This window comes from Canis lupus, chromosome 16 (assembly GCF_011100685.1).
Source record: "Canis lupus familiaris isolate Mischka breed German Shepherd chromosome 16, alternate assembly UU_Cfam_GSD_1.0, whole genome shotgun sequence".
Lineage (NCBI taxonomy): Eukaryota > Metazoa > Chordata > Mammalia > Carnivora > Canidae > Canis > Canis lupus.
This window is the reverse complement of record NC_049237.1, coordinates 26,320,016-26,347,646: the sequence shown is the minus strand read 5'-3', so window position 1 is coordinate 26,347,646 and position 27,631 is coordinate 26,320,016. Positions and strand designations below refer to the sequence as shown.

At 32.5% G+C, this 27,631-nt stretch overlaps 1 protein-coding gene across 15 annotated transcripts in view; it reads right to left on the bottom strand.

The window, feature by feature from the left end:
* Positions 1-27,631, bottom strand: part of ADAM18 (ADAM metallopeptidase domain 18) — a 183,654-nt gene that overhangs the window by 142,005 nt on the left and 14,018 nt on the right. For 12 of the 15 annotated variants that reach the window (XR_005371447.1, XR_005371445.1, XR_005371444.1 and 9 more), the window contains exons 3-7: positions 17,850-17,905; positions 15,135-15,213; positions 14,485-14,561; positions 13,141-13,318; positions 2,772-2,837 (exon numbers count right to left, since the gene is read on the bottom strand). Coding sequence is in view for 11 of the 15 variants with exons in the window: in XM_038559988.1 (XP_038415916.1) it covers positions 2,772-2,837; positions 13,141-13,318; positions 14,485-14,561; positions 15,135-15,213; positions 17,850-17,905 (456 nt within the window). In the remaining 4 variants the exon portion in view is untranslated. The remainder of the gene's footprint in view (positions 1-2,771; positions 2,838-13,140; positions 13,319-14,484; positions 14,562-15,134; positions 15,214-17,849; positions 17,906-27,631) is intronic. The other 3 variants (XM_038559987.1, XM_038559992.1, XM_038559995.1) reach the window with 1 other exon arrangement.

Below are 27,631 nucleotides of genomic sequence, written 5' to 3'. Positions count from 1 at the left end.
GTAAAAATGGCATCAGCCTGCTCTCTTACCCCAGAGAGGAGAGTTTACACCTGTCATTATTCTGGAAACCTTCCCAGAAGAGTAAACAATCTCCCCGTATGAGTCCCAGGGATCCCTCAGATCCCTCCCTTCATCCTTTGTCCAAGCCATCTACCCACCTAGTTGCACAGCACTCCTGTCTTTTATCTCAGGCATGTCGGCTGGGTTTCAAAACTTCAAATTTTAGGGAAATAATGCAGTGCAGACCCACATCAATCCTCTATGGGAGAGGGTCTTCCCATACTGTGGCTGGTTTGTCCCAGATGGGCAGTTAAATGAATGTGCAGGGGCTTGAGGTTTATGGTAAAGTGCAGCAAAAAGCCAGTGTACAGGTTAGCTGCCCTCAACAGGTGTCTCTGTGCCTATGCTAATGAACAGAGCAGTCAATGGTGCCAGTTTTTTTTGTCCTGTGGGAAGAAGTGTCACCTCTCCCAAAGGCACTTCAAGAAGAGGAACTGTCTCTCCTAGCACAACTCAGAGGATCCTCAGACCACACTGTCAGCTCCTGGGCTTTTGCCCTCCTACTACACAGGAGCACTGTTATGCCTGCCAATCTCCATCCCAGCAATGGCATGAACAAAACTTCAGACTTTGAGATCTACTGCTTATAAATACTTGCAACAATCAGCCCCTCTAATTTTCTCAGTCAATGGTTTTAGGGAAATGTTTTTCTTTGCAATCCCCTGCACACTGATTTCTCCCCCTAACTCTTCTCTCTGTGATTAGTGCTCCCTCCCCTCTGTAGCATTCAAGATTTTTTTCTCCTTCAAATCATGTCTTCACATTTCCTACCTTCCATAATGTGACCTCTTTTATCCCTCTAGTTGGGCAGTTTGTTCTTAACTCTGCAGTAATTTTTTTAATGTTGATAGATATAAAAATACTGTTTACCAAAAACAACATAAATTTGAAAATATATAATCATATCACCATCAAAATGGAATAAAACTTTCCAAAAAATGAATCACCAGGCTGAGACGACCAGAAGAGTGAATTCTTACAGACATTTAGAGAAGAAATTAAAACATTCATACACAATATCTTCCAGGATATTGAAAAAAAATCTTCCAGGATATAAAAAAAAGGTAAAAACATGCTAATTCATCTTATGAAACCAGCATTATCTTAACAACAACTTAACAAGAAAACATCAAATTTTTGGCATTTTAATCAAAAATATAGTCTCAATGTAATATTGAGAAAGTATGGGGTAAAATCAGATTGAGGTACATTCAGCAAGGTAACTGGAAAGTATTCTCTAATACAAGAAAGGTATCAGGAAATACAGGAAAGGTTCCAAGGTACAGGAAACACACAAAAAAAGATCATAATACTATTAGATACTAGGGGAGAATAGAGACCCACCCAATGGAGGGTAGTATCCTGGATTGAAGGTTAGACAAGAAAAACAACATTTGTGGAGAAACTGTCAAAATTCAAACAAAATCTATAGAATAGTAAAGAGTTTTATAAGAATGTTACTTTGCATCTTTGATGATTTCATTATAAAACTAAAGAGCAAAAAAAGCTACTGATAACAATGGTGAACAATAGAAATGGTGATATCACAACTTTACCAATTTTTTAAAGATAAAAAGAAGGTATTTTGAATTATTGTATTTCAATAATTTGAAAACTTAAATTATATGAAAAAATTCTTTGAAAACCTAACTTACAAAAAGTGAGACAAAAATAAAGCAATCTGAACTGCTTTACATATGTCAAAGCAATTTAAATCAGTACTTACAAATATCCTTTCAGAAAACTTAATATCTATATGGCTTCAGATGTGAATTCTTCCAAATTTGCATGGAAGAGATAATACTCATAATGTATAAACTCTTCAGCAAAACATAGCAATTCATTTTATGAGGACTGCATAAGCTTAATACAATGAAACAAAACATTATAAAGAAAGAATTTTGCATATTTATTTCCTAAACTCCAAATTCCTAAATAGAATATTAAATTTTAAAATTCATGATTTGTAAAATATGATGATTAAGTAGGATACAAAATAGCTACTACTCTCTAAGGTAGGGAGGAAGTTAGGAATATAAACAATACATTCATATGTATTAGAGAGCCAACATAAGACAATAAAGCAAAAAAAAGGAAATACAAGTAAAGAAGTAAAAAAATACAAAAGTTAGAAGAGAAAATAAAAAATAAAATAAAATAAAAAATAAAAAAGAGAAATTAAAAGTATCATTATTCACAGGTAAAATTGTATACATAGAATATACAAAGTAATCTAAAACAGATTCATAAGAGTTAGCAATTAAATTAGGCATGATCACAGAATACAAGATGAATTCATACATATCAATGGCATTTTCCATAAACTATCAAGAAAAACTGAAATGTTAAAGTAAAAAACAAAAACAAAAACACACAGTGTATTAACTATAGACCAAGAGTATATAACAATAAAACTAGTGAAGATGTTCCAGACAACAGAATACTGGTGAAAGAAATTAACAAAAAAACATAAAGGTGCATGTGTATTGTATTGGAAAACTCAAAATCGTTAAGATGACAATTCTCCCAAAGGTGACATAAGTTTGAGCTTTTAGTCATAACTAAATAACAACTAAAATATCTTTACTTGAAAATAATTTAAAAATTGCATTATGTTTTTGAAATTAAGAAAAAATATTTCTTATTTAGAAAGAGAAAAAGAGAGAAATAGGAAATGAGAGTGGGAAAAAGGAAGGACAAATTTGACTTACCAAACCTTTTTCCACTGTAATATGAATTTCTAGGTATTGAGGTAATAGTTCTGAAAGAGTTGGTTCCTGAGTGGGGGGGGGGGGGAAGGATTTATCAAATGTTAACACTGAATCTGTTAAATCTTCATGAGGACTTAAATATAAAAATTAATTATAAATCAATATTTCATTTGAAAACATAGTCTAAGCTTAAAAGAGTACCAGTGAACTTGTTGGAGTAATGTAAGAGCTTAGGTACTCTCTATTAATTCTAGATGAAAAATAAAGTGAATATAACAATACACATTCTGTTGTCTTCATCTCATGACAAACCTACATCACCAGTTCACATTTCAAAATTCTTCACATGTCCTCCTCAAGACTATGGCAACATCAATCGTGGTGCATTGGAAATCTTTAATTTTATTCAGCAGAAAAATATAAGAAATATTTGAGAATTCATAGTCTACACAGAAACTTGGATAAATAGTGAACCTTGTACTATTAACCATGTGAGTACATAGGAAAGAACAAAGTGTACAATATCAAAAATAATTCTTTAGTCTTAGAGTATGGTCTATACGTCCTATTTGGTATGATGTAATAATTCTTGATTGTGCCCAGTCAGCTATATATCATCAATTTATTATGTCATCACTTAGCATTTTAAAGGTAATTTTTAAATTAGCTGTATTTCTAATACATTGAAATTCCATTTTACATAAAGAAATTTCAAAAAAGGGCAGCCCCGGTGGCGCAGCGGTTTAGCGCCACCTGCAGCCAGCCCGGGGTGTGATCCTGGAGACCGGGGATCGAGTCCCATGTCAGGCTCCCTGCATGGAGCCTGCTTCTCCTTCTGCCTGTGTCTCTGCCTCTCTCTTCGCTCTCTCTGAATGAATAAATAAATCTTTAAAAAAAAAAAAAGAAAAAGAAATTTCAAAAAATTTCTATATTTCTTCCTTGATCGAAGTATACTGGTTTTTAAATACAAGAGTTGGAAGGTAAAACAATTATCATAAAATAGCTTATGTTAAATGAACAAGCAAACTAACTGAACTTAATGGATACAGCCTACATTTAAATAAGTTTGTTTATATTCCCATAGGGAAGTAAAGTATTCCGTACCCTATTACTTATTTTTATTATTATCTATCTGTCTGATTACATGCATATATGCAATTTTGTAGGAATGGAAGTGCTCTTAACTTTTATTTTCCTTTATAAAACGCTGAAATATGTGGGCTTGGTCTCCCTAAGACCTCTTTTATTATTTATTTGCAATTTTTCAAGACTTTCTAGTCTTATAACAATAGAGATCCTATAATTTATTCCTCTAACTAGAATCACATGGAGTGGTAAAAAGTTCACTGAAAAAACAAACAAACAAACAAATCCTTAAATTATATCATTACTGAAATTGACATATAATTCATTATTTTGTTAGAACTAAAAATATTTCTACTCAAAAGTTAACTACCAAAACAAGATTTTTTTTCTTATATACATCTGAGTTCATGAAACCAAAACATTTTTAGCTTTTCATTGATTAAAAATAGCATAAACAAATATTTTTTTGAAAAATATTCATTTACTTTAGTTTCTTAGCTATATTTCCCTATAATATGTCTGATATTTTTAGGAAATAATATTTTACAATATAATCTTAATATTTTCATTACATTGCTTATGATTTTGTGCAAAGTTATATTTTATGTTTTATATACTTGAAATTGTTGGCACTTTCAATTGACTCTTCCCTGAACACCACAATATTTTTTAATTGGAAAAAATATCATCTCTGCCCATAATGAATTCTAAAGAGCAAATTCTAGATGGAGTATATCTCTAATTTGAGCTATGTTTAGGTTAAAAATTAAAATTATATTTCAGTTAAAATATAATTTAATTGTAATTATATTTTATCTGAAATATTATTTAAAGTTATTATTTCTTAGCTTATCCATAATATTCTCATTTGATAATTTTTATGAGATCTAATTTGTCAAATATTTTTATTCTATGTGTATGTGTTCCTTCTTCCAATTGTTTACAACCTAACAGAAAATTCACATGCTAAGCTGCTCATTTTTTTTCGTTTTGTGTTCAACATTAATTCCAAAGATATTTTGTATTTTTATTACCCTTACTACGCCTTTATAAAAATATAAGTTGGAATGCCTGGTTGGCTCAGTGGTTGAGCATCTGCCTTTGGCTCAAGTCATGATCCCATCTCCTGGGATGCAGTTTCAGTTTCCCAAGAGGCTCACTGCAGGGAGCCTGCTTATCCTTTTGTCTTTGTCTCTGCCTCTCTCTGTGTGTCTCTCATGAATAAATACATAAATAAAATCTTTTAAATAAATAAATAAGTTAATGTTAACAACCATGACTTCTACACTGCAACTTGATTGAATATAAATTACGTTTGCACACACAATCAATTTCAAGTATGTTTCTGCACAGGTTTTATATCATAATAATGGCATTGTTTTTACCTTTCTTCTTCCTTTCAAATTTATATTCTTATTATTAATAAATAAATGTATCTTTAATACTTCAATTTTAAAATGAATTTAAATAGTATTCACCATAATGTCAGATAAATTATCTTCAATAAGATAAACTTCAAAACTCATTAACTCACTAGATTTTTTTATTTTTAATTTTTATGTATGTTTTAAAAGTAATTTTTGAATCACAGAAAATTGCAAAAACACATCAGGAATCTCGTGCACAATTAATCTGGTTTCCCCCATTGATTGCATCTTACAAAACTGTAGTATATTATCAAAGCCAGGAAAATGGACTTTGTACAATGTATGTGTGTATATTTCTATGTTATTCTGTAGTGAATACATTTATGTAAACGTCATTGCAATCAAGACACAGATACATTCTATCACTGTAAAAAATTCTTTTCATATCTCTTTAAAATTGCACGTACTTCCAACCTCCCCATTATTCCTGTGGCAACCACTTATCTTTTCTCCATTTCTATGTATTGTCATTTTTTAAATGTTACATAAATGAAATCATATTTTACGTGACCTTCTGACATTGGCTTATTTTTTTTTATTTATTTTTATTTTTTTTTCATATTGCCCTTGAAGTCCATTCAAGTAGTGCGTGTGGTAATATCTTCCTTGTTGTTGATGTGTGGTACTCTATGGTATAAATATATGTTTCCTTAACTATTCACCTATTGAAAGCTATTTTAGTTGTTTTCAATTTTTAGCTACTACTGATGAAGTTTGAGACATTCATCTATAAGGTTTGTATGTACTTAACCTGCCTGGCTACCTGCTCAGATGCTTGATTGGTGGGTTCTATGATAAGGGTAGATTTAGTATTTTTAAAAATATTTTTTCAGTGGCAGGGCCATTTTCATTCCACCAGTAATGCATGAGAGGTCTAATTTTTCGGCATCTTTGTCAGCATTTGATATTGTCACTATATTTTTATTTTAGCTTCTCTGATACATGCATAATAATATTTCTAGATGGTATTAATTTGTATTTTCCTAAAGGTCATGATTGTGTATATCTTTTTATGTATTTTGTTTTGTTGCCATCTCCATATTCTTTTCAGTGAAATGCTTCTTTGGGTTTTGATTTTTTTATTTTGTTTGCTTTGTCAGTTGTCATTAACAATCTGTTTCATAGCACAGTCTTGATTATTAGAGCTATATACTACATCTTAAAATCAAGTACAGCGGTTCTTCTTTATTATTCTTTTCAAAGTTACTTTAACTTTTTTAGTTTCTTGGACTTTCCATATACTTTTGAGACCAAGTTTATATTTAGCTCTAAAAATTCTTGCTAGGATTTTGGAGGAATTGTTAAACCTGTGCATTGATTTAGAGGCAAATTGAATATTTATTATGTTGAGTCTTCCAGTCCGTGAACATGGTATGTCTCTTCATTTATTGATGTCTTCTTTGATTTATTACATTAGTATTTTGTGTTTTTCAATATATATATTTTTTATGATAGTCACAGAGAGGCAGAGAGAGAGGCAGAGAGAGAAGCAGGCTCCATGCACCCGGAGCCCGACGTGGGATTCGATCCCGGGTCTCCAGGATTGCGCCCTGGGCCAAAGGCAGGCGCCAAACTGCTGCGCCACCCAGGGATCCCTGTTTTTCAATATTTAAAACTTGTATATGTTTTGGTATATATCTACTTGCAAAGTCTGTGCCCATTAAAATTCATATGTTGAAACACTCTTAATGTAATTACATTTGGAGGAGGGGCCTTTGGAACATAATTAGGTCATGAGGTTAGAGCCCTGATGAGTGGAATTAGTGTCCTTATAAGAAGGGATCAGAAAGCCAGCTAGATGTCTTTCCACCATATGAGGACACAGCAAGAAGATAGGCCTCTATAGAACAGGAAGAGGACACTCACCAAAAAATCTGAACATGCTCACATTTTGATCTTAGACTTCCAGCCTCCAGCACAGAGAGAAATAAATTTTGTTTAAGCCACCAGTCTACAGTAATTTGTTATAGCAGCCTAAACTGACTAAGATACCATTTTATCCTTTTAGTGACTGAAAAAGTTATGTAGTTTGCCTATAGTTTCCACATATTCATTGCTAATATGTTGAAATGGTTGACTTTTATATCTTGATAAGTATTCTGTGACTTTGTTGATTTCATTTAGTTCCATCAGTTATTTTGTATAATTCCCGATGTTTCTAAACAGATAATCATGTCATGGGCACATAAAGGCATTCTTATGTTTCCTCTTCTGATCTGTATCCTTTAATTTCCTTTTCTTGCTTTATTATTCTGCCTAGAAATTCAATGGAGAGAGTGTACATCCCTGCCTTATACCAAATCTTAACAGGAATGTATTATTTCTTCATTAAGTATTATATTTGTTATCTGCTTTTATAAGATTTATTTTTTATCAGTAGAACAAGTTACAAGTTTCCAACATCACTGAGAATTTACATAGTAAGTGAATTTTGAATTTAATTTTGTCCTATTTTTCTGTATTGAGAAGATTGTGCACCTTCCCCTCCCCCCTTAATCTAGTAATAAGGGAGATTATTTTGGTATATTTTCAAATATTGAACCAGATTTCCATTGCTGGATAAACACTGCCTGATCATGGTGTATAATACTTTTAATAAATTACTCAATTACTTTTGACAGGAATTTTTAAAGATTTTATTTATTCATGAGAGATGCAGAGAGAGGCAGACACATAGACAGAGAGAGAAGCAGGCTCCATGCAGGAAGCCTGATGTGGGACTCTATCCCAGGACTCCCAGATCTTGCCCTGAGCCAAAGGCAGGTGCCCAACTGCTGAGCTACCCAGGCGTCCTTTTATTCAGAATTTTTGCATCTATATTCCTATGGTCTATGGGTTTGTTTGTTTTGTACTATCTGTATATAGTTCTAGTATCAAAACAATATTGTCCTCACAAAGTTAGTTGTTAAGTGTTCACTCCTCATCATTTTTGCTGGAGAAATTATATAGAATTGGCATTGTATCTTCTTCTTAAAAATGTATTATAAATTTTACATAAAATCATCTACATCAGAGAGATTTTGTGTTTGAGAAAACTTTCACTTAAATTTCAATAGTTTTTAATAGTTACAGGACTGTTTAGGCTTTCTATTCCATCTTGGTTGAGTTTTGATAGTGCATTGTTTTCAGGATATTTACCCATTTTATTTACATTGCCAAATGTATGTAGTTAGAGTTGTTTGCAGTATTGGTGATCTGGTTATAGATCAGAGATCAGAAAACTGGAGTGTTGCTTCCATATGCACAATGAAGTGAAACCTGGACAAACTACATATTAATGATTTTTACTTAACCCATCAAAAAAACTGATGCTACAGATTAAACTACTAACCAAAATCTGAAGAGAGAAATACTTGCAGAAACCAAGTATTTGCTTAGCTGGTAATGATGACACCAAAAACCATATAAACTCATAAGAATATCCAGCTAGGAATTTTGGCTAAATTTCTAAAGGCCAAGCTTGGTGAGTAGAAAGTGTGATGGCCTTGGCAGTCATTAAGATGGTTGATTTCACAGATTCTTACAGGCTTTTTCTTCAGGAATTCCATAAATTTAGATATAGTGCTGGCTGGTGCACAGGAACATCAGCCACAGCAGAAATTACCCAAACTGATCTCCTCTATCTCCTATACAAAAGACTTAATCTATCAGAGAAAGTGGAAAAGTGGTTTGTATCCTGAGGGCACTGGTAAAAACTACAGCTGGGAGAGGAAAATGAATAAAAAGATCTAATTCTGGAAGGAAAGTAAAGAATACTTGTTAGGCCCAGTATTACATCTGGAGGAGAGAGTTGGTGACATTTGTGAAGACTACATTCCCAAATCCAGGTTCATAGTGCCTTCCTAACATTGAGTTTTAATCCAAACATCAGAATTCCTCTGTTCTCTGTTCCATGTCCAATTCATGACCTGTGCTAAAATGTGTCAAAAAAATATAGGAAAGACAGTAGGAAGGTCTAAAAGAGATGGATTTTATCTAAAAATACAAAACAGGTGGAAAAATGCCAAGCTAATCAGAACAGATATTCCTCTAGCAAATTTTCATTCACCTTAAGCAAAAGATATTACTAAATGGAATGTGAAACATGTGGTAAAGACACTGAGGGTAGCAATAGTAAAAACATACACAAACAGATCTATATTCTGACTATATTAACAGAAAATTTCAAGTTAAAGACCCAGAAGAAAGGTATTCTCATCTCCAAACCTAAAATTAATATTTAATTCAATATCTACTGCCTTATGTAACACATTTAGGTTTCACAAAAGAGAAAGAGAGGAGGTATAAAGACAAGAAAGAAGAAAACGCAATATAAAAGCTAACAATCATGAGAAATCAGTCTTAAGAATGAAACAGATGTTGGAACTATTGGAAGATTTAAAGAAATTCCAGTTAATATGTTAAAGGCACTGGCAGAAAATATTAAACAACATGCAATATGAGATATGTAATTTCAACACCAAATACTTCTACAACAACTGCCCAATAAGGAACGTAGTTGGTATCCTTATCCATATGTCTATGCACACTTTATTTTAACATTGAGTGGCTTTGCATTGTGTTCTTGATAAGCCAATGTTTATAACTTGGCAATTAGAAATGATCTGGAAAAAAGAAAGAGTTTGACTGCTTGCCTCTCAGAGAAAACAAAGACAGTATTATAATTTTCTCACTAACTTCTGGACAAAACCAATGAATGTGTAGTCAGAGTTCGGCAAACATATCTTCTATTACTTTAAATAAGAATTAATAATGACAAATCATATAAAAATGAAAAAAATACAGAACAACACTAAAAAGTTCCCCACAGGAGGATGCTGTGACAGCAGATATAAATTACAAAATTTTTACAGGAAAAAAATGTGGAAAACAAGTTTGAAGAATACAAACAAATGGACCTAATGAACATCTGTAAAACACTACACAAAATAACTCCAGGATATATAGAGAAACATATATACTAAGGTCATATGCACTATCTGAATATGATAAAAGTCAATTCAAAATAAATACCAAGAGGGGCACCTTGGTGGCTCAGTGGTTGAGTGTCTGCCTTTGGCTCAGGTTGTGATCCCGAGGTCCTGGGATTGAGTCCCACATCAGGCTCCCCACAGGGGCCTGATTCTCCCTCTGCCTATGTCTCTGCCTCTCTCTGTGTGTCTCTCATAAATAAAATCTTTAAAAATACCAAGAAAAATATCTAGAAAATGTCTAATTATGCACACTTCTAAATTTCCCATAGGTCAAAGGAAGGATAACAAGGCAAATTTTAAAATTTCACATTAGGGCAGCCTGGGTGGCTCAGCAGTTTAGCGCTGCCTTCAGCCCAGGGCCTGATCCCGAAGACCTGGGAATGATTCCCACATCAGGCTCACTGCATGGAGCCTGCTTCTCCCTCTGCCAGTGTCTCTCCCTCTTTATCTCTCCCTCTCTCTGTGTGTCTCTCATAATAATAAAATATTTAATAAAAAATAAAATGTCACACTAAGAGAATATAAATACATGGTATGTGAAACTCAAGAAATGAGAATATATCAATTAAAATCAGGTTGAGAAGCTCCAAAAATTCTCCCCTACATAAAATCAAGAGAACTGGCAAAATTTGTTAGAATCAACTTTTTTTCAGATCTCTAGAAATTAACAAATGGTTTGTAGCCATCAAGGGAATGCTTATTCAAGAAAAATAACTAACCTGGGTAAAAATAGTGGAATTTGAATTTGCTCTGGTATTTTCGCCCATTAGATGAGAACTAGTAGCCCAAATTTAAAGTTAACACTAGCAAACTGGCAATCTCCAGAAAAAAAAAAAAAAAACAGAATGTGGCTGGAACAACTTCAAAATCTTAGTTCCAAAGAAATGTCATGACTTGATATATTTATTTTTTTCCTAGAAGATCTATTTCAGGTTGTCCATATTGACCTAAATCACATTTTACACGTTGCAAAAAGCCCTTTTTCCAAAGGCATTTGTTTAAAAAAGTTAAAGGCATTTTTTTAACTTTACAGTTGTCTGGGGCAGTGAATGACCATGGGGCAAACAGTAGACCAATAAAAAGACTTAGAGGAAAAAGCTGGAGAATAAGATATTCACACAGAGCTTTGAAAACTGTGACAAATTTCTGGGAATCTGGCAGTCACACACATGTATCAGGCTAAGTGTATCTCCAAGACTGTATGCATACCTAGGAAAGACCTGAGAAGACCCTAAACTCTCACTTCTGACTGATCTGGAGGCTCTTTGCAAGCAGAGAAAAAAGCAGAAAGGCACTGTTGTTAACTGCCTGGCTGAGGGACAAAGGCATGCTCCAACAGGCACAGAGAGACTCTCAATAAGAAATGGGAGACTTATTGGTTCCAAACATTTAAAGAGCTGTGTCTGATCACTTACCCACCAAAAAGATAACAGAATAGAGACTTCCATGGCTACATACAACTCTGAATACAGACTTACAAAACCAGTTAAAAATTCACTAAATGAACAACAACTGCAGTGAGTAGCAATAGTATTTGATGGATGGATATCTGATTTCCAGTTGTCACACTGTATTATATGGACTGACTAGTTTCAGTTTTCAAAACATTATGAGACCTGAAAAAAGACCTAAAGTATAAGGCATATAGAAAAAGGTCATCAACAGAAATTGTCCTTGAGGAAGATTAGACTTTGGATTTACTTGAAAAACACCTTAAATTAGGTATTTTGAATAATTTCAAAGAATTAAAAGAAGTTATCTATACATATGTGAAGGAGACTATTATAAAAAGTCTCACTAAATATGAAATATAAATAAGGGCATAAAATATTTAAAAAAACATCAATATCAATAGAAATTCTCATATTGAAAAATATAATAATTGAAATAAAATATTCATTAGAGAGGCTCCACATCAGATATAGGCAGACAGAAGAAAGAAATAGGGAACTTGAAGACAGATCTATTGAGATTATTGAATCTGAGGAAGAGAAAGAAACAAGAATGGGGCAAAATAAACAAAATCTATGAGACCTATGGGGCACTATCAAGCATACCAACATATACATAATGGAAATATCAGAAAGTGAGGGGGCAGGTAAAAGAGCCAAAGAACATTCAAAGAACTAATGGCCCATAATTTCCCAAATTAAGTGAATAACATTAATGTACACAAAAAAAAGAAGCTCAGTGAATTCCAATTTAGATAAGCCAAAACAAACAAACAAAAACCTAATCAGAGACACAGTATAAGAAAAGTGCCATTAACTAAAGATAAAGAGAGAAACTTGAAAGAAGCAACAGAAGAAAGTACTCATTAGATACAAGGAACACTCGATAAGATTAATGACAGTTCATCAGCGATCATGAAGGGCCTAAGACCTGATTTAAAACGTTCAAAATGATGAAAGAAAAACAACTGTGAAACAAGAACTCTATATGTTGCTAACTGGTAAATTAAGAGTTTAACAATATACAAATGATTATCTATGTTAGAAAGGTATGTTCTCGTAGTACATAAAGCCATACATAAAAACATGAAAAGTAATTTTACCAAGGCAGTGATAACTTGTCTTCCTTAAGTGTTTTTATTTATATAGGGACTTCATTCTTCCTGTGTTTCTAAATTTTACTCAATAATATGCATTCTTGCTTGAATAAAATAAAAAATAAGATATGTAACAGAATTCATTCTAATAAGCTTGAAATGCCTTATTATATAACTTTTCATATATTTTAGGCAGAATATGGATGTTTTATTTAAAAATGTAGAAGGAAGATATTAAATTTGATATTTCTACTCCACAGCTACATAGTTTCTTTCCACAGCACAATTCTACATAATTAATTTCACAGTATGTCACAATATCAAAATCATGTTACCTGTGAGCTTAAATTATCTTTATAAGGTTGGTTTTTCTGCCAACTATTGCTGTAATTTTCTGCTAACAGTGGTATATCTGGATCATCATTTTTCACTTGATAAATTATGTGCTCAAAGCTTGCTGAAGATTCCAATGGCTCAATTCCAAAGGTGATGTTTCCAAACTGAAGGAATCCCCTGAATATTTAAAAAGCAATGATATAAAACCATACAAGTGATTCCATCAAATCTAGAATCTATGTGAAAAAAGTTAAAAATTTTAAACAATTAAATTTATGAAATACTTTAGGTGTTTCAATAATTTAAAAGAGCTAAAAGAAACTATATATAAAAAACAAAGGAAAATATTCTAATGATGTCTCACTAAATAAGGAATGTCAACAAAGGCATGGAAATTATAAAGAAGAAATCAATACAAATTTTAATTTGAAAAAAAAAGTAAGAAACATTTTATTTTCCTATTTTTCCCAGTTTACCATTAGTAACTGAGATACCCAACTGCCTTCGTTTTGCTCAAATATTAAATGACAAAATATATTGTGAAGTATTTTATATTACCTGTATAGTAGTCATATTTATTCAAGAATATTAATTAAGGCCAAGTGCTTGTTGAAAATCAAGCACTAGTTGAGAACTCTAAGAATAAAGTTCATGTTCTTATAGAGATTAGAATAAGGGATAGCAGGTATATAAAGTGTATATCTAAAGAGGTGGTTAGCTATGAAAACGACATTAAATGAATGCCAATTTTTCTGAGTTGACATGAATAAATTCTAGAAATTAGGCAACTAAAACCAAAAGAAAGTTAGAATCCTTTTTTTCTTTGCTCTGGACCAGTGTTCCTCTAATAATACCTTTCTCTTGCCACCATCATGGATGAAAATCACTTATCCCTGCCCTTTACTTCTGAGGGACCTTCTTAATTAGTTGTTTTATGTCTGATACTGACTGCATCTAAACAGAAAGCATACAATATGTGCATATTGAAATAACTAATTCACATCATTTTCCATAACTATATGAGATAATTGAAAGATAATGCAACAATATAATTTAGTTCTAAAGTTTCCTTTACTGAAACCATCCCCTTCTGCACAGTATTTTGAACAAAAAATAAACAAAACAACAACAACAACAACAAAAAACCCTCCAGTCAGGATGCCCTGGAGTGATTTCATTTGAATGGGCACTAAAGCTCTGCTGTTAATATTGATATTAAAAAGTAAGGCCATCATAAAGGAAACTCAGATTTGGATTCTCCTTAAGCCTTCTCAGATTTATGTCTGCTAGCCACTGTTTCATTTTAGTTTTTCATGTATAAATATCATGTAAGATGCTATTACCTGAGTCCAGAACAGATGCTGAGTGTTGCAAGTGAATTTGGAATATCTGCAACATATCCTTGGTAATGGCAATGCATCTGAAAAACAATATAGAAACATAAATAGGGCAGCCCGGGAGGCTCAACGGGTTAGTGCCACCTTCGGCCCAGGGCCTGATCCTGGAGACCCGGGATCGAGTCCCATGTCAGGCTCCCTGCAAGAAGCCTTCTTCTCCTTCTGCCTGTGTCTTGGTCTCTCTCTCTCGCTCTCTCTGTGTGTCTCTCGTGAATAAATAAAATCTTTAAAAAAAAAGAAACAAACATAAATAAATTCTTTATGAATAAAAATGTATTTGCAAACATTATAAGGATTAAATATGTTAAAATAATTGAAAATATTAAGATTGTGTATCATATAGATTTTCAAAGAAAAAGGGGTTTTGACGACTCTTTATTTTGTGCTACCAAGGTGTCAATGAATATTCTTTCAGTCTGGGTTTAATCTCTATCACATATCATTTTTATGTACAACAATCAACCACATAATAGGTCATAATTATACAAAATAAAATATTTAAATTGTCATCCTGGAATAAATATATTCCAAAGAATGATATGGCCACTTCAATAAAAAAAATCTTATAATAAATATCTAAGACATCTAGAGCTTACCTTAAAATATGAAGATTCTGAATGCAAAAATCCAGTTTCATTATATGCATAAACCAAAAAGTTATGGGATAAGAATGAGCTAAGAAAAACAAAAATAAAAGAATATGGTTGAGTCATGAGTTTAACATGAATATGAACATTAAAAATAAATGTGAAATATATAGAATTCATATAGCAATATGCTTTAATTAGAACAGACTGAATTCTCCATATCAGATAATAGTGTGTGGGCCTGTGTATGTATTTATCTAACAAATATTTACTGAGTGCCTATTAATTGATCTTTTCTAGGCATTAGGATACAGCAACAAACAAAAGACAAAACCACTGATCCTCATGACAGTGAGAAACATATGGCTTAGATGTTAAGCCATGTTATAAATAAGGCTTGGATGAGGAAGTTGGTTGCAAAGTATAGATAGGATAGGATGAATAGATTGTGTAGAGACCTGAAAACAAGCTATATGAACTTGCATAGAAATATTATTCAAGACAGAGTTAGGAAAAAAATGCAAAGACCTTGAGGCCAAAGTATGCATTCTGTATATAAAGAACAGTTGAGAATGATGTGACTGGAATGAGAAAGTTTGATTGAAGATGAGAGACAGTAGTAAGAGATGATGTCACAGAGATAAGAAGCCATTAGAAGATTATGAACAGATAACCTATAAGATTGGAACAATATTTTATTTTATTTATTTTATTGTATTATTTTATTTTATTTTTTTATTTTATTTTTTATTTTATTTTATTTTATTTATTTAGGTTTTATTTATTTAAGTAATCTTTACACCCCATGTGGGGCTCAAACTCACAACCCTGAGATTAAGAGTCCTATGCTCTTCTGACTGAGCCAGTCAGGTGCCCCTCAGACCAACATTTTAATAGAATCAGACTGAATGTTGTGTTGAAAATTATCTGTAGGGCAAATAAATAGAAGCAGAGAGAGCAGTTAGGCTGTTACAATCATCCAGGCAAGATATGATAGTGACTTGAACCAAGACAGTAGTAGTAGTAGAGGTCCAATTGTGGATATATTTTGAAGGTTGACAAGGAATTTAATAATCCATTGGAGTGTAATAATCCATTGTGAGGGAAAATAAAAGAAAAAAAGATTTAAAGGATGACTTCAAGGTTTTGTTTTTTACAAACTAGAATAGAATTGCCATTTACTGAGATGACTGAGAAATAATAAGTTTTGGAAAAGGATCAGAAGTACATTTTGGATAGAAGTATGAGAATTCTAGCAAACACTTGATTTTCAAACAAGTAGTCAGATAAATGAATATGGTGTTCACTGGAAAGGAATAAAGTAGAGATATAACTCGGGAGTAATCAGTACATAAATGGTATTTAAAGCTACAAGAGAGGGTCAAATAACCAGGTGATTGAATATAGCTAGGGAAAAACAAGATTCAAGAAAAGCACCTTAGAGTACTCTAAGATTGGAGAGTTGAGGAAGAATTTAAAAAAACAAATAAGATGAAACAAATAAACAAAACTGAAAGAATGAACACAATGGTAATAATTAAGCCAAAAGTCTGCAGTGTTCTAGAAGCCAAATGAATAAAGTATTTTTGGAGGAGATACTGATCCGCTATACAAAATATTGCCACTTAGTCAAGAAAAATGAAGACTAAAAAGTAACTGGCATTCAAAAACATGAAGCTGTTTCTTATCAAGAAACAATTAAGATGGTCTTCTCAAAGAACATTTTTTAGACATTAAAGATCAACATATGGGGATACTTTGGTGGCTCAATTAAGCATCTGACTTCATGATCTCAGAATCCTGGGATCAAGCCCTGCATTGGGCTCCCTGGTCAACAAGGAGTCTGCTTCTCCCTCTATGCTCGCCCTATCTCTCTTTCTCTCTCTCTCTCTCTCTCTATCTCTCAAATAAATAAATTTTTAAAATCTTTAGGAAAGAAAAGCCAACATATGTTCAATGGTCATGAGTTAGGTGAGAACAGTCATAAATTAACTGATGAGTTTTCTTCAGCCTTGTTCATCCACAGAGATGTAAGACAGACAAATTCCAGTTGTTACAAATATATATTTTCAAAGATGCAGACAGAGAAGAAACTATTTGATTCTACTTAGATGAAATGTTGAGAAAATGTAAAATAGGATACAGAAAGTAGATTGACTGTTGCCTGGACTGGTGAGAGGAAACAGGGATTAAATGTGAAATGGCATGAGGATCTCATATAGGATATGAAATATTCTATAACTGATTTATGGTTAATGGTTGCAATTCTGCATTCAGTTACTAAAAATTATTGAATTATACACTTGAATTAGTTTTATGACATAAGAATGTACCCAATAAAGTTGTTAAAATAAATACATATGTAATTAATACATTCATAAAATGTATGTCGTTAGTTGAATTTCCTGCCAATAACCACTTGATGTATAATTGTTTGAATTTATGTCAGACATACTTAACATATAATTTGCAATTCTTGAGTTCAATGGCTTTATAAGTTGAAGATGCACAAATAAGTAGCTTATTTCTTAAGGTGAAAATTACAAACTAGAAAATTAAAATCCAACTTTCTATTATTCAACATTCTACTCATCTATTATTCAAGACTTAATTAATCCTAATTGAAAAACAGATTGAACAGTCTACATTATATTGCATTCTTAAATTGTATACCAAAATATTTAAAAAATGAAATATAAGCTTTAATGGAAAATTATATCTTACTGTTTTCTGAGATGCAGAGTGTATGGTTTTTCATCAATTGTAATGATATAAATCACCTGAAATAAGCAAATAAATAAAAATGACTTAGTAAATCAGAAATATATAAAATGAAACTGTACTTTTTCTCAAGACTCACTCTGCAGGGTGGAGCAGGGGCAGTGTTCAAGATACCAAGCTAAGAAGATCCTGAACTCACTCTCTTTCCCATGGGTACAACCAACATACAACTACATATGGAGTAATTTACTCTGAACAAAACTGGATGAACAAAGACAAAAAGGACGGCATTGAGAGAGATAGGAGAGGTAAAGACACCATTTTGCCAAAAAACAAAAACAAAAACAAAAAACACTCCAGCAGGGTGATAATCACCCAGACTGGGAAGTGGGGGGATGGTGGTGGTGGAAAAAGAATTAAAAATGAAGATAACTAAGACACCATTGGTACAACATCAAATGGAATAGTACTTAGATTACAGTGATCCCAGAAGGAGCAGAGAGATAGAGAAAAGCCAGAAAACTTATTTGAAAAAAATAATGACTGAAAAATTCCCTAATATGAGGAAGGAAACAGATATCCAGATAAAGGAAGCCTAGACAGTCTCAAATAAAATAAACCCAAACAGATCTACACCAAGATATATTACACTGAAAATAGTCAAATTAAAGATAGATTCATAAAAGCAGCAAAAGAAGCACAACTTAATACATGCAAGGAAATCTCATAAGTCTATGACTAGATTTTTCAGCAGAAACAATGCAAGCCAGAAGAGAGTGACATGATATATTCAAAGTGCTGAATGGAAAAACTTCTAACCAAAAAGGGTCTACCCAGCAAGGCTATTATTCTGAATTGAATAAGAGATTGTTTTCCAGTTAAGCAAAACCTATTTTTTATCACTAATCTGGCTTTAAAAGTACTGTTAAAAAGACTTCTCTAGGGCAGGCCAGGGGGCTCAGCAGTTTAGCTTCAGCCCCTTCAGCCCAAGGCCTGATCCTGGAGACTTGGGATCGAGTCCCACATCGACTTCCTGCATGGAGCCTGCTTCTCCCTCTGCCTGTGTCTCTGCCTCTCTCTCCTCTCTGTGTATTCTCATGAATAAATAAATAAAATTAAAAAAAAAAAAACTTCCCTAAACTTTAAACTGAAAAGAAATGATACCAATTAATAACAGGAAAATATATAAAAGTAAAAAGGCTAACCGGAAAAGGTAAGTACACAGTAAAGGTAGTGGATCAATTACTTATTAAGCAAGTATAAAGATTAAAAGACAAAGACAATATAATTAGCTAAAACCACAAGGAATAGGTAGAGGGTATATAAAATAAAAGATGCAAAATGTGATATAAGAATATAAAACATGAGAGGAAGAGAAAAATGTAAAATTTTGGAATATGTTCAAGTTGCTGTCAACTCAAAATATATAACATAGAAAAGCAAGATGTAAACGGTAAAATAATCACAAATGCATACAAAAAGTAAATACACAAAAGAAAAATGAGAAAGGAGCCTAAACATAGCACTAACAAAAGACATCAAACCACAAGGGAGGAGAGAAAGACAAGAAGAAAGGAACAGAGAGGAACAAAAAAAAAAAAAAAAAAAAAAAAGAGCCGACAAACAATTAGTAAAATGGTAATAACTACATGCCTATCAATAGTTACTGTAGAGGTAAGTGAACTCTGTAACCAAAAGAAATAAGTGGTTGAATGGATTAAAAAAAAATAGGACTGTGTTCTGTGTTCTACCCACATGAAACTAATTTCAGAGGGAAGGACACACATGAGCTGAAAAGTGCAGGGATGGAAAGGATATTCCACATAATGAAAACAAACAAAAAAGCTGGCATAGCTATATTCATAACCAACAAAATAGACTTTAAGACAAAGACAGGACACCTGGGTGGCTCAATGGTTGAGCATCTGCCTTTGGCTCAGGTCGTGATCCTGGGGTCCTAAGACTGAGTCCTGTATTGGGCTCCCTGCAGGGAGCCTGCTTCTCCCTCTGCCTATGTCTTTGCCTTTCAGGAATAAATAAAATCTTTCAAAAAATAAAACAAAGACTGTATAATAAAGAAAGATATTACATAATGATAAAAGAAAGATATTACATAATGATACATAATGGATCAGTTAAATAAGAAATAACATTTATAAATACATATGCAAAAAAAATACATATGCACCTAAAATAGGAACACCGAGATACATAAAGCAAATATCAATGTATATAAACAGAGAAATTAAAAGTTATACTGGGGCACCTGGGTGGCTCAATCAGTTGAGCATTGGACTCAGTTTCAGCTCAAGTCATGATCTCAGGGTTATGAGATTAACCATTCAGTGTGGAGCCTGCTTGAAATTCTCTCACTCTCTTCCTCTGCCCCTCTCCCTATACCCGTGCCCTCTGTCTCTCAAAAAAAAAAAAAAATATATATATATATATATATATGTGTGTGTGTGTGTGTGTGTGTGTAAAAGAGTAGGGGCTTTAACCCCAACTTATCTCAATGGATAGATCAACCAGACAGAAAATCAATAAGGAAATACTGGTCTTAAAAAAACATCAAACCAGATGGACTTAATAGTTCTACAAAGAGTATTCCATCCAAAAGCAATAGAATATGCATTCTTCTCAGATGCACATAAAACATTCTTCAGGACAGGTCACATGTTAGACCATAAAACAAGACTCAAAAATCAAGAATACTGAAATCATATCAAGTATCTTCTCCAAACACAATGGAATAGAAGCAGAAATCAAGTTCAAGAAGAAAACTGGAAAAAACACAAATAGGTAGAGATTTAACATGTTAGTGAGCACTCAATGAATCAACAAAGAAATCAAAGAAAAAATACCTAGAGATAATGAACATAGAAATACAACATATCAAAATCCTTGGGATACAGCAAAAGTGGTCTATAAGAGATCATAGCAACACAATCCTACTTTATAAATCTAACTCTTGGGATCCCCCCAAAAATAACAGCTTTTGTACCCAATGATTGTTGTTTGAAAATGATGAAAAAAAAAAAAACTTGAAAAAAAAAACATGCTTGAAGAAGCGGAAACATTTCCAAATACATTTTTTGAGGCCAGCATTAGTATAATACCAAAAACAAACAAGGACAATGTGAAAAATTAAATTATAGGCCAATATGTTTGGTTAACACAGATGCAAAAATCCTCAAAAATTATTACCAAATCAAATCCAACAATACATTAAAATGATTATACAACAAAATCAAGTCAGATTTATTCCAGTAATACAAGAATGCCTCAGCATTTTGTTGAAGTGTATCAATAAGGTGATACACTTCAACAAAATGAAGGATAAAAATCATATGATGCAGAAAAAGTATTCATATGTTTTCCATAGATGCAGAAAAAGTATTCAATAAAATTCAACTCCAATCATAAAAACTCTCAGAAAAGTGCTGATAGAAGAAATGTACCTCACCATAATAAAGGCCATATATGACTAACCCACAGCTAACACCTCAATAGGGAAAACCTGAAAGCTTTTTTTTGAAGTTCAGGAACAAGACAAGAAACCACTCTCACCACTTTTATTCTGCATTGTATTGGAAGTCCTAGCCACAACAATTAGTCAATAAAAAGAAATAAAAGGCATCCAAAATAGAAAAGAAGAAATAAAACTGTCAGCCTTTGCAGGCAGCATATGATATATACAAAGATACCACCACCAAAAAAAAACAAAAACAAACACAAAAAACCCACAATTAGGATGAATAACTTAAGTAAAGCCGCAGAATATAAAATTAGTTTGCAAAATTTGTTAAATTTCTATATATTAATAATGAATTACCAGAAAAATAAATTTAAAAACAATAACGTTTACATCAAAAAGAGTAAAATATCTAGAAACAAATTTTACCAAGAAGGTAAGATGTCTGTACAAAGAACTATAATATATTGATAAAATAAATTTAAGAAGGGACAAATTAGTGAAAAGGTATTCTGTGTTTGTGGACTGGAATAATTAATATCGTTAAAAAGTCCCTACAAGACCATGGTGCTAGCAGGATGGGCAAGTGTCCCAGTTTTTCGGCTGCCAGTAGTCACTGAAAGATCAGAAGTGGCCTGATAAAAAATACAAGAAAGCCCATTTGTGCACAGACCTGAAGGGCAATCTTTTTGGAGGTTCTTCCATGCAAAGGGAATTGTACTGGAAAAATTAGAGGTTGAAGCCAAAAAGCTAAATTCTTTTATCAGGAAATGTGTCAGGGTGTTAGCTGATCAAGAATGTCCCCCCAAAAATAACAGCTTTTGTACCCAATGATTGTTGTTTGAAAATGATGAAATTCTGGTTTCTAGATTTGGTTGCAAAGGTCATGCTGCCAGTGACATTCCTGGCGTTTGCTTTAATGCCGTCAAAGTAGGCAGTGTCTCTCTTTTGGTCTTATACTAAGACCAAGAAAGAAAACCCAAGATCATAAGTTTTGATGGTGAAAACATGACAGTAATAAATTTTCATGTCAAAAAAGTCCCTACCACCCAAAGCAATCTATAGATTCAATGCAATCTTTATCAAAATTTTAACAGCATATTTCACAGAAAAACAACAAATGATTCTAACATTTGTATGAAACCACAAAGGATCTCTAACAGCCAAAGCAATCTAGAGAAAGAAGAACAAAGCTTAAATATATTACTCTCTTTAATTTCAAACCTATTTTAAAGCTATAGCAATCAAAACAATATGGCACTGGCACAAAATATGGACATGGATCAATGGAAGAGAACTGAGAGCTCAGAAATAAGTGACATACATATGGACAGTTTATGACAAAAGATCCAAGAACACCATGAACAAAGGACTTTCTTTTCAATAAATAGTGTTGGGAAAAAAACTGGTTATTTATATGCAACAGAATTAAGCTAGACCACTATCTTAACACCATACACTATCTTAACACCATAAATACATCATGAATTAAAGACCTGATGTAAGACCTGAAACCATAAAAGCCCTTGAAGAAAACATAGGCAGTAAGTTCCTTGACATTGGTCTTAGCAATGCTTTTGTGGATCAGATTCCAAAGGCTTTGGAAAAAAGGCAAACATAAACAAATGGGATTATATGAAACTAAAAAGCTTTTGCACAGCAAAGGAAATCATCATTAAAATGAAAAGTCAGTCTACTAAATGGGAGAAGATATTTGCAAGTCATACATCTGATAAAGGTTACTATACAAGATACACAAAAGAGCTTATACAACTCAGCACCAACAACAAAATCTGATTAAAAAAAAAAAATTGGCAGAGGATCTGAATAGACTATTTTCCAAAGAAGGCATACAGATGGCCAATAGGGACATATGAAGATATTCAACACTACTAAATATCAGGGAAATGCAAATCAAAATCACAATGAGAGATTATCTCACACCAATTAGAATGACCATTATAAAAAAGACAAGAAATAGCAAGTGTTGGAAAGGACATGGAGAAGAGGGAACACTTGTACACTATTGGTGGAAATGTAAATTGATGCAGCCACTATGGAAAATAGTACGGAGATTCCTCAAAAAAAAAAAAATAGGAACAAAATTACCATATGATCCTGCTGTTCCACTGCTGGTTATTTATCCATAGATAATACTTATCAAAAACAAATACTTATTCAAAAAGATATATGTACTTCTATGTTCACTGCAGCAATATTTACAATAGCCTAGAAATGGAAACAACCTAAATGTCCTCAATAGATCAATAAGTAAAGATGATGTAATATATATATTTATACACACAGATGCACCCCATGGAATATTACTCAGCCACAAAAAGAATGAAACCTTGCCATTTATGACAGCATGAATGAGCCTTGAAGGTTTAATGCTAAATGCAATAAGTCAGACAGAGAAAGACAGTGTATGATTTCAGTTATACGTGGTACCTAAAAAGAATAAAACAAAGGAACACACAAAAAAAATCCAAAACTCATAGATAAAGAGAACAGTTGGTGGTTACCAGAGTGTAAAGAGGGTCAGGAGTGGGTAAAGTAGATAAAGGAGATAATTTGTATGTTTATGGATGGTAACTAGACTTTAAATGATGATCACTTTGTAGTGCATACAGATGTTGAATTATAATATTATATACCTGAAACTTATATAATGTGTGCCACTTTTACCTCAATTTAAAAAATGACACAATCTCTTTAGAATACTAGTGTATTCTTCAGAATTTATTATTCTAAATATTAAGAATCTTTATTCTAGTACATTTAGGATTACAGTGTCTAATGCAAAGGGCTTCTTTTTAAAAGAAAAAATGCAACTACATTTTGAAAAATATCATTTTACATTATAATAGTCTCTATTTAGGAAAATATAAACTTTACTAGTCAAAATGAAAGGCATGCCTGCAGGCTTACATCCCACACCAATTATAATGAAATAAGAAATTTACATTATATATGTATATATATAAAACATACATACACACACTACTATATATACTTAGAGCCACTTAGCAATTCTCAACATATAAAACTGAGGGAAAAAGACCCAAGAAACATGTTAGTAGGGAATGCTACAGCTCCAGGAATAGGAGCTCTAATAAGAGAACTGAGTTGTAACTGTGCTCATTATTCTCATGTGGTGGCATTCCGGAACAGGAAAGGACTTAGTGTGTGTTTACACAGTCAGTGTACTATCTCCATAAAGGCAGACAGACATCTATTCTAGCAAATGCACAATTTCTTTCCAAAACAAATCAATTGCAAGAAAGATCTCTAATTTTAAGCTGGAATGGAGTCTGTGAGCTTGAGAGAGGCCAGTGATGCTTATGCATGAAAACATCTAGGAAATACAAGAATCACATAGACTCAGAAGACCATATGACTAATAATCCAGAACTGAGGTAAATCTTTTCACTGTCATTCCTCTAAACTGTTGTAATGTACTAGAGCAGAACCAATGCATTATCTCAGACCAAATTTAAAACAGAGGCAAAGTCTAATAGGATCTCAACTACAATAGCAAGTACACAATAGAAAAACAATTTAACTTCTGAGGAATATCTACATCAAAAAGGAAAGGTATCAAATTCAACAAATGAAATAAATTACTCCCCAGAAAAGCATAAAGTATGTAATACAGGACCTGAAAAAATAAGTACCTTTAAGATCCTTACAGAAGAAACAGTATGTATTACACCTCAGAATTAGAGATTAAATGTAATGGAATACTATTTTAAAAATGTTAACACTTAATGAACATTTGTCATATGCCTATCACACAGTCTTAAACACTTTACATGTTTTTAAAAAAATTATCCTCACAATAATAATAATTTTCATCGTGAGGAAAGGAGATTAACTCTCCTAAGATAACACATTTAATGAATATTAGAACTTGACAGAGAAACCATATACTTTGTGACTATATTATACTGCTAAAATGTGAAGAAGAGCAGAGAGTTCTTACTGAAGGAATAAAAGATTATTATGAAAATGATCCAATTATAGATCACACAAATTAAAATGTAATTGTTGATTTTTAAGTAAATTATTATCATCATGAGTAGGAGATTGGATGTATCTGAAATATGAATCAATGAGGTTGAACACAAAAGGTAAGAAAGTTCCTGAGATTAAATACAAAGTAATTTTATAAAGTGGAATATTTGCAAGAATAAATAAGAAAGAGAGAAGCTCTTTCCAAAACTTCCAACATTAGCTAATAAGAATTTATGTACACAAAAATAATACAGCAAAGAAGCAAGAGTTAAGAAATATTATTTCAAAATTGCTGAGAAATGAAGATTTAGGTATGTTTATTTCATTTACTCATTATGGATACTGTAGGAAATTAATTACAAAAAAACTAACAAAAAGTGAAGGACCTTGTATAGTCAGTCATCAAAATACTAAGGAAGATCAAAGTTGAAGCCATCACATTGCCCACTTTCAAGATTTTCCATAAACCTATCATAAACAAGACAGCATGGTATTGGCCAAAGAGAAAAGGAGGGCTTAGAGATAGAGCCCTCCAAAATATAATCAACTGATGTTTTTAAGGTGCAAAGGTGCTTTGGTGGTGCTGTGAAAACTGGATGTCTATAGCAAAATGATGAAACTCAACCCAAACCTCATACCTTACACAAATATTAACTTTAAAAGTATAGACTTCTTAAAATATTTCTCTAATAAGTCATTAGAGGAAACCTAGGTGTACTTAGTGTTGGTAAGTTTTTAGATATGATAGAAAAATCATAATCCATAAAAGAAAAATAATAATAAGTTGGATTTATTTAATTTAAAATATTTTGTTAGCATTATTAAGACAATGTTAAGACAAAAAAAACCCCACGCTATAGACTAGGAAAAAACTGTAAATCACTTACCTAATAAGAAAAAAATGTGTGCAGAATATACAAAGAACATGTAAGGAAACAAACAATCCAATTAAAAAGGGAGTAAAAGATCTGAACAGATATCTTACTGAAGAAGATATACAGATGGAAAATAAGAATATGGGAATATGTTCAACATTACTCTTACTAGGGAAATACAAATTAAAACCTCAGTGAGATACTACTACACAAAAATTGGAAAGGCTAAACCCAGAACCTTGCAATACCAGATACTGGTGAAGATGTGGAACTCCTATTCATTGCTGGTGGAAATGCAAAACACAGTGACCTTGGAAGATAATCTGGAAATCTTATAAAACTAAACATAATCTTAATATACAGTTTTGCAATTATTATCCTAGGTATTCATTCAGTTGATCTGAAAACTTATGTCTACAAAAACCTGCATATGAATGTTACTAACAGCTTTATTCATAATCGCCACAACCTGAAAATAAGCAAAATGTCCTATCATAGGGAACCAGATAAACTAAGATACATCTATACAATAGAATACTACTAACAATGAAAAGCATGAATTTTAAAACAATAAACCAATACAGATAAATTTTACATGTATATTGCTAAATGAAAGAAGCCACTCTGAAAAGGGGATATTCTGTATAATTTCAACTATATGACATTCTAGAAAAGATACTATTCTAGAGACTAAAGAACAGATCATTTGTCAGGGGCTGGTTTTAGAAACAGTAATACAACTGAAGCACAGGGGATATTTAAGGGAAATGAAACTATTTTGTAAAACTTCGTATTACTGGATACATGAAACTAAACCTTTGGCAAAACCCATAGACATATACTTTATGTGAACTTTAATGTATGCAAATTAAAAAAATAATTTAGAAGGTCAGGGGATCCCATGGTGAAGGGCAAACTATGACAAAAGCATCTAACTTTATTACAAATGCATGATATAACATCTGAAGAGATAAGAGACAAAATATTCTGACCTAAATGAAATAAGGAGAGAACTATAGGCCTAAGACAAATGAAGTCTACATAGTACTATTCTAGTTGGAAATGATGGTCTCCAGCTCATAGATTTGATGTAGGGAAAGGCTACAAGGGAAAGGTTACAAAGTAGGTGACTCCTTCCCTCCCTGGAATCTTGAGGCCATATGTGCTGCTCACTCACAGAGAAATGGGTTAAAAATTCTGAAAACAACCGCACAACTCTACTGGAATTTAAAAACAGTAATAAATGGATGATGGAGAGTGGGAGCCAGATTTCTCACTGTGGTTCATGAGTAACCTGCAAACACACACCAAAGTGACAGAAAAGAATTCTAAAATGGTAAATGATCAGCCAAACTAAAGTACTTTCATTCAGGTAGTAATGCAGTTGAGTTTACCACTTATAGATATGCCATGAATGATTC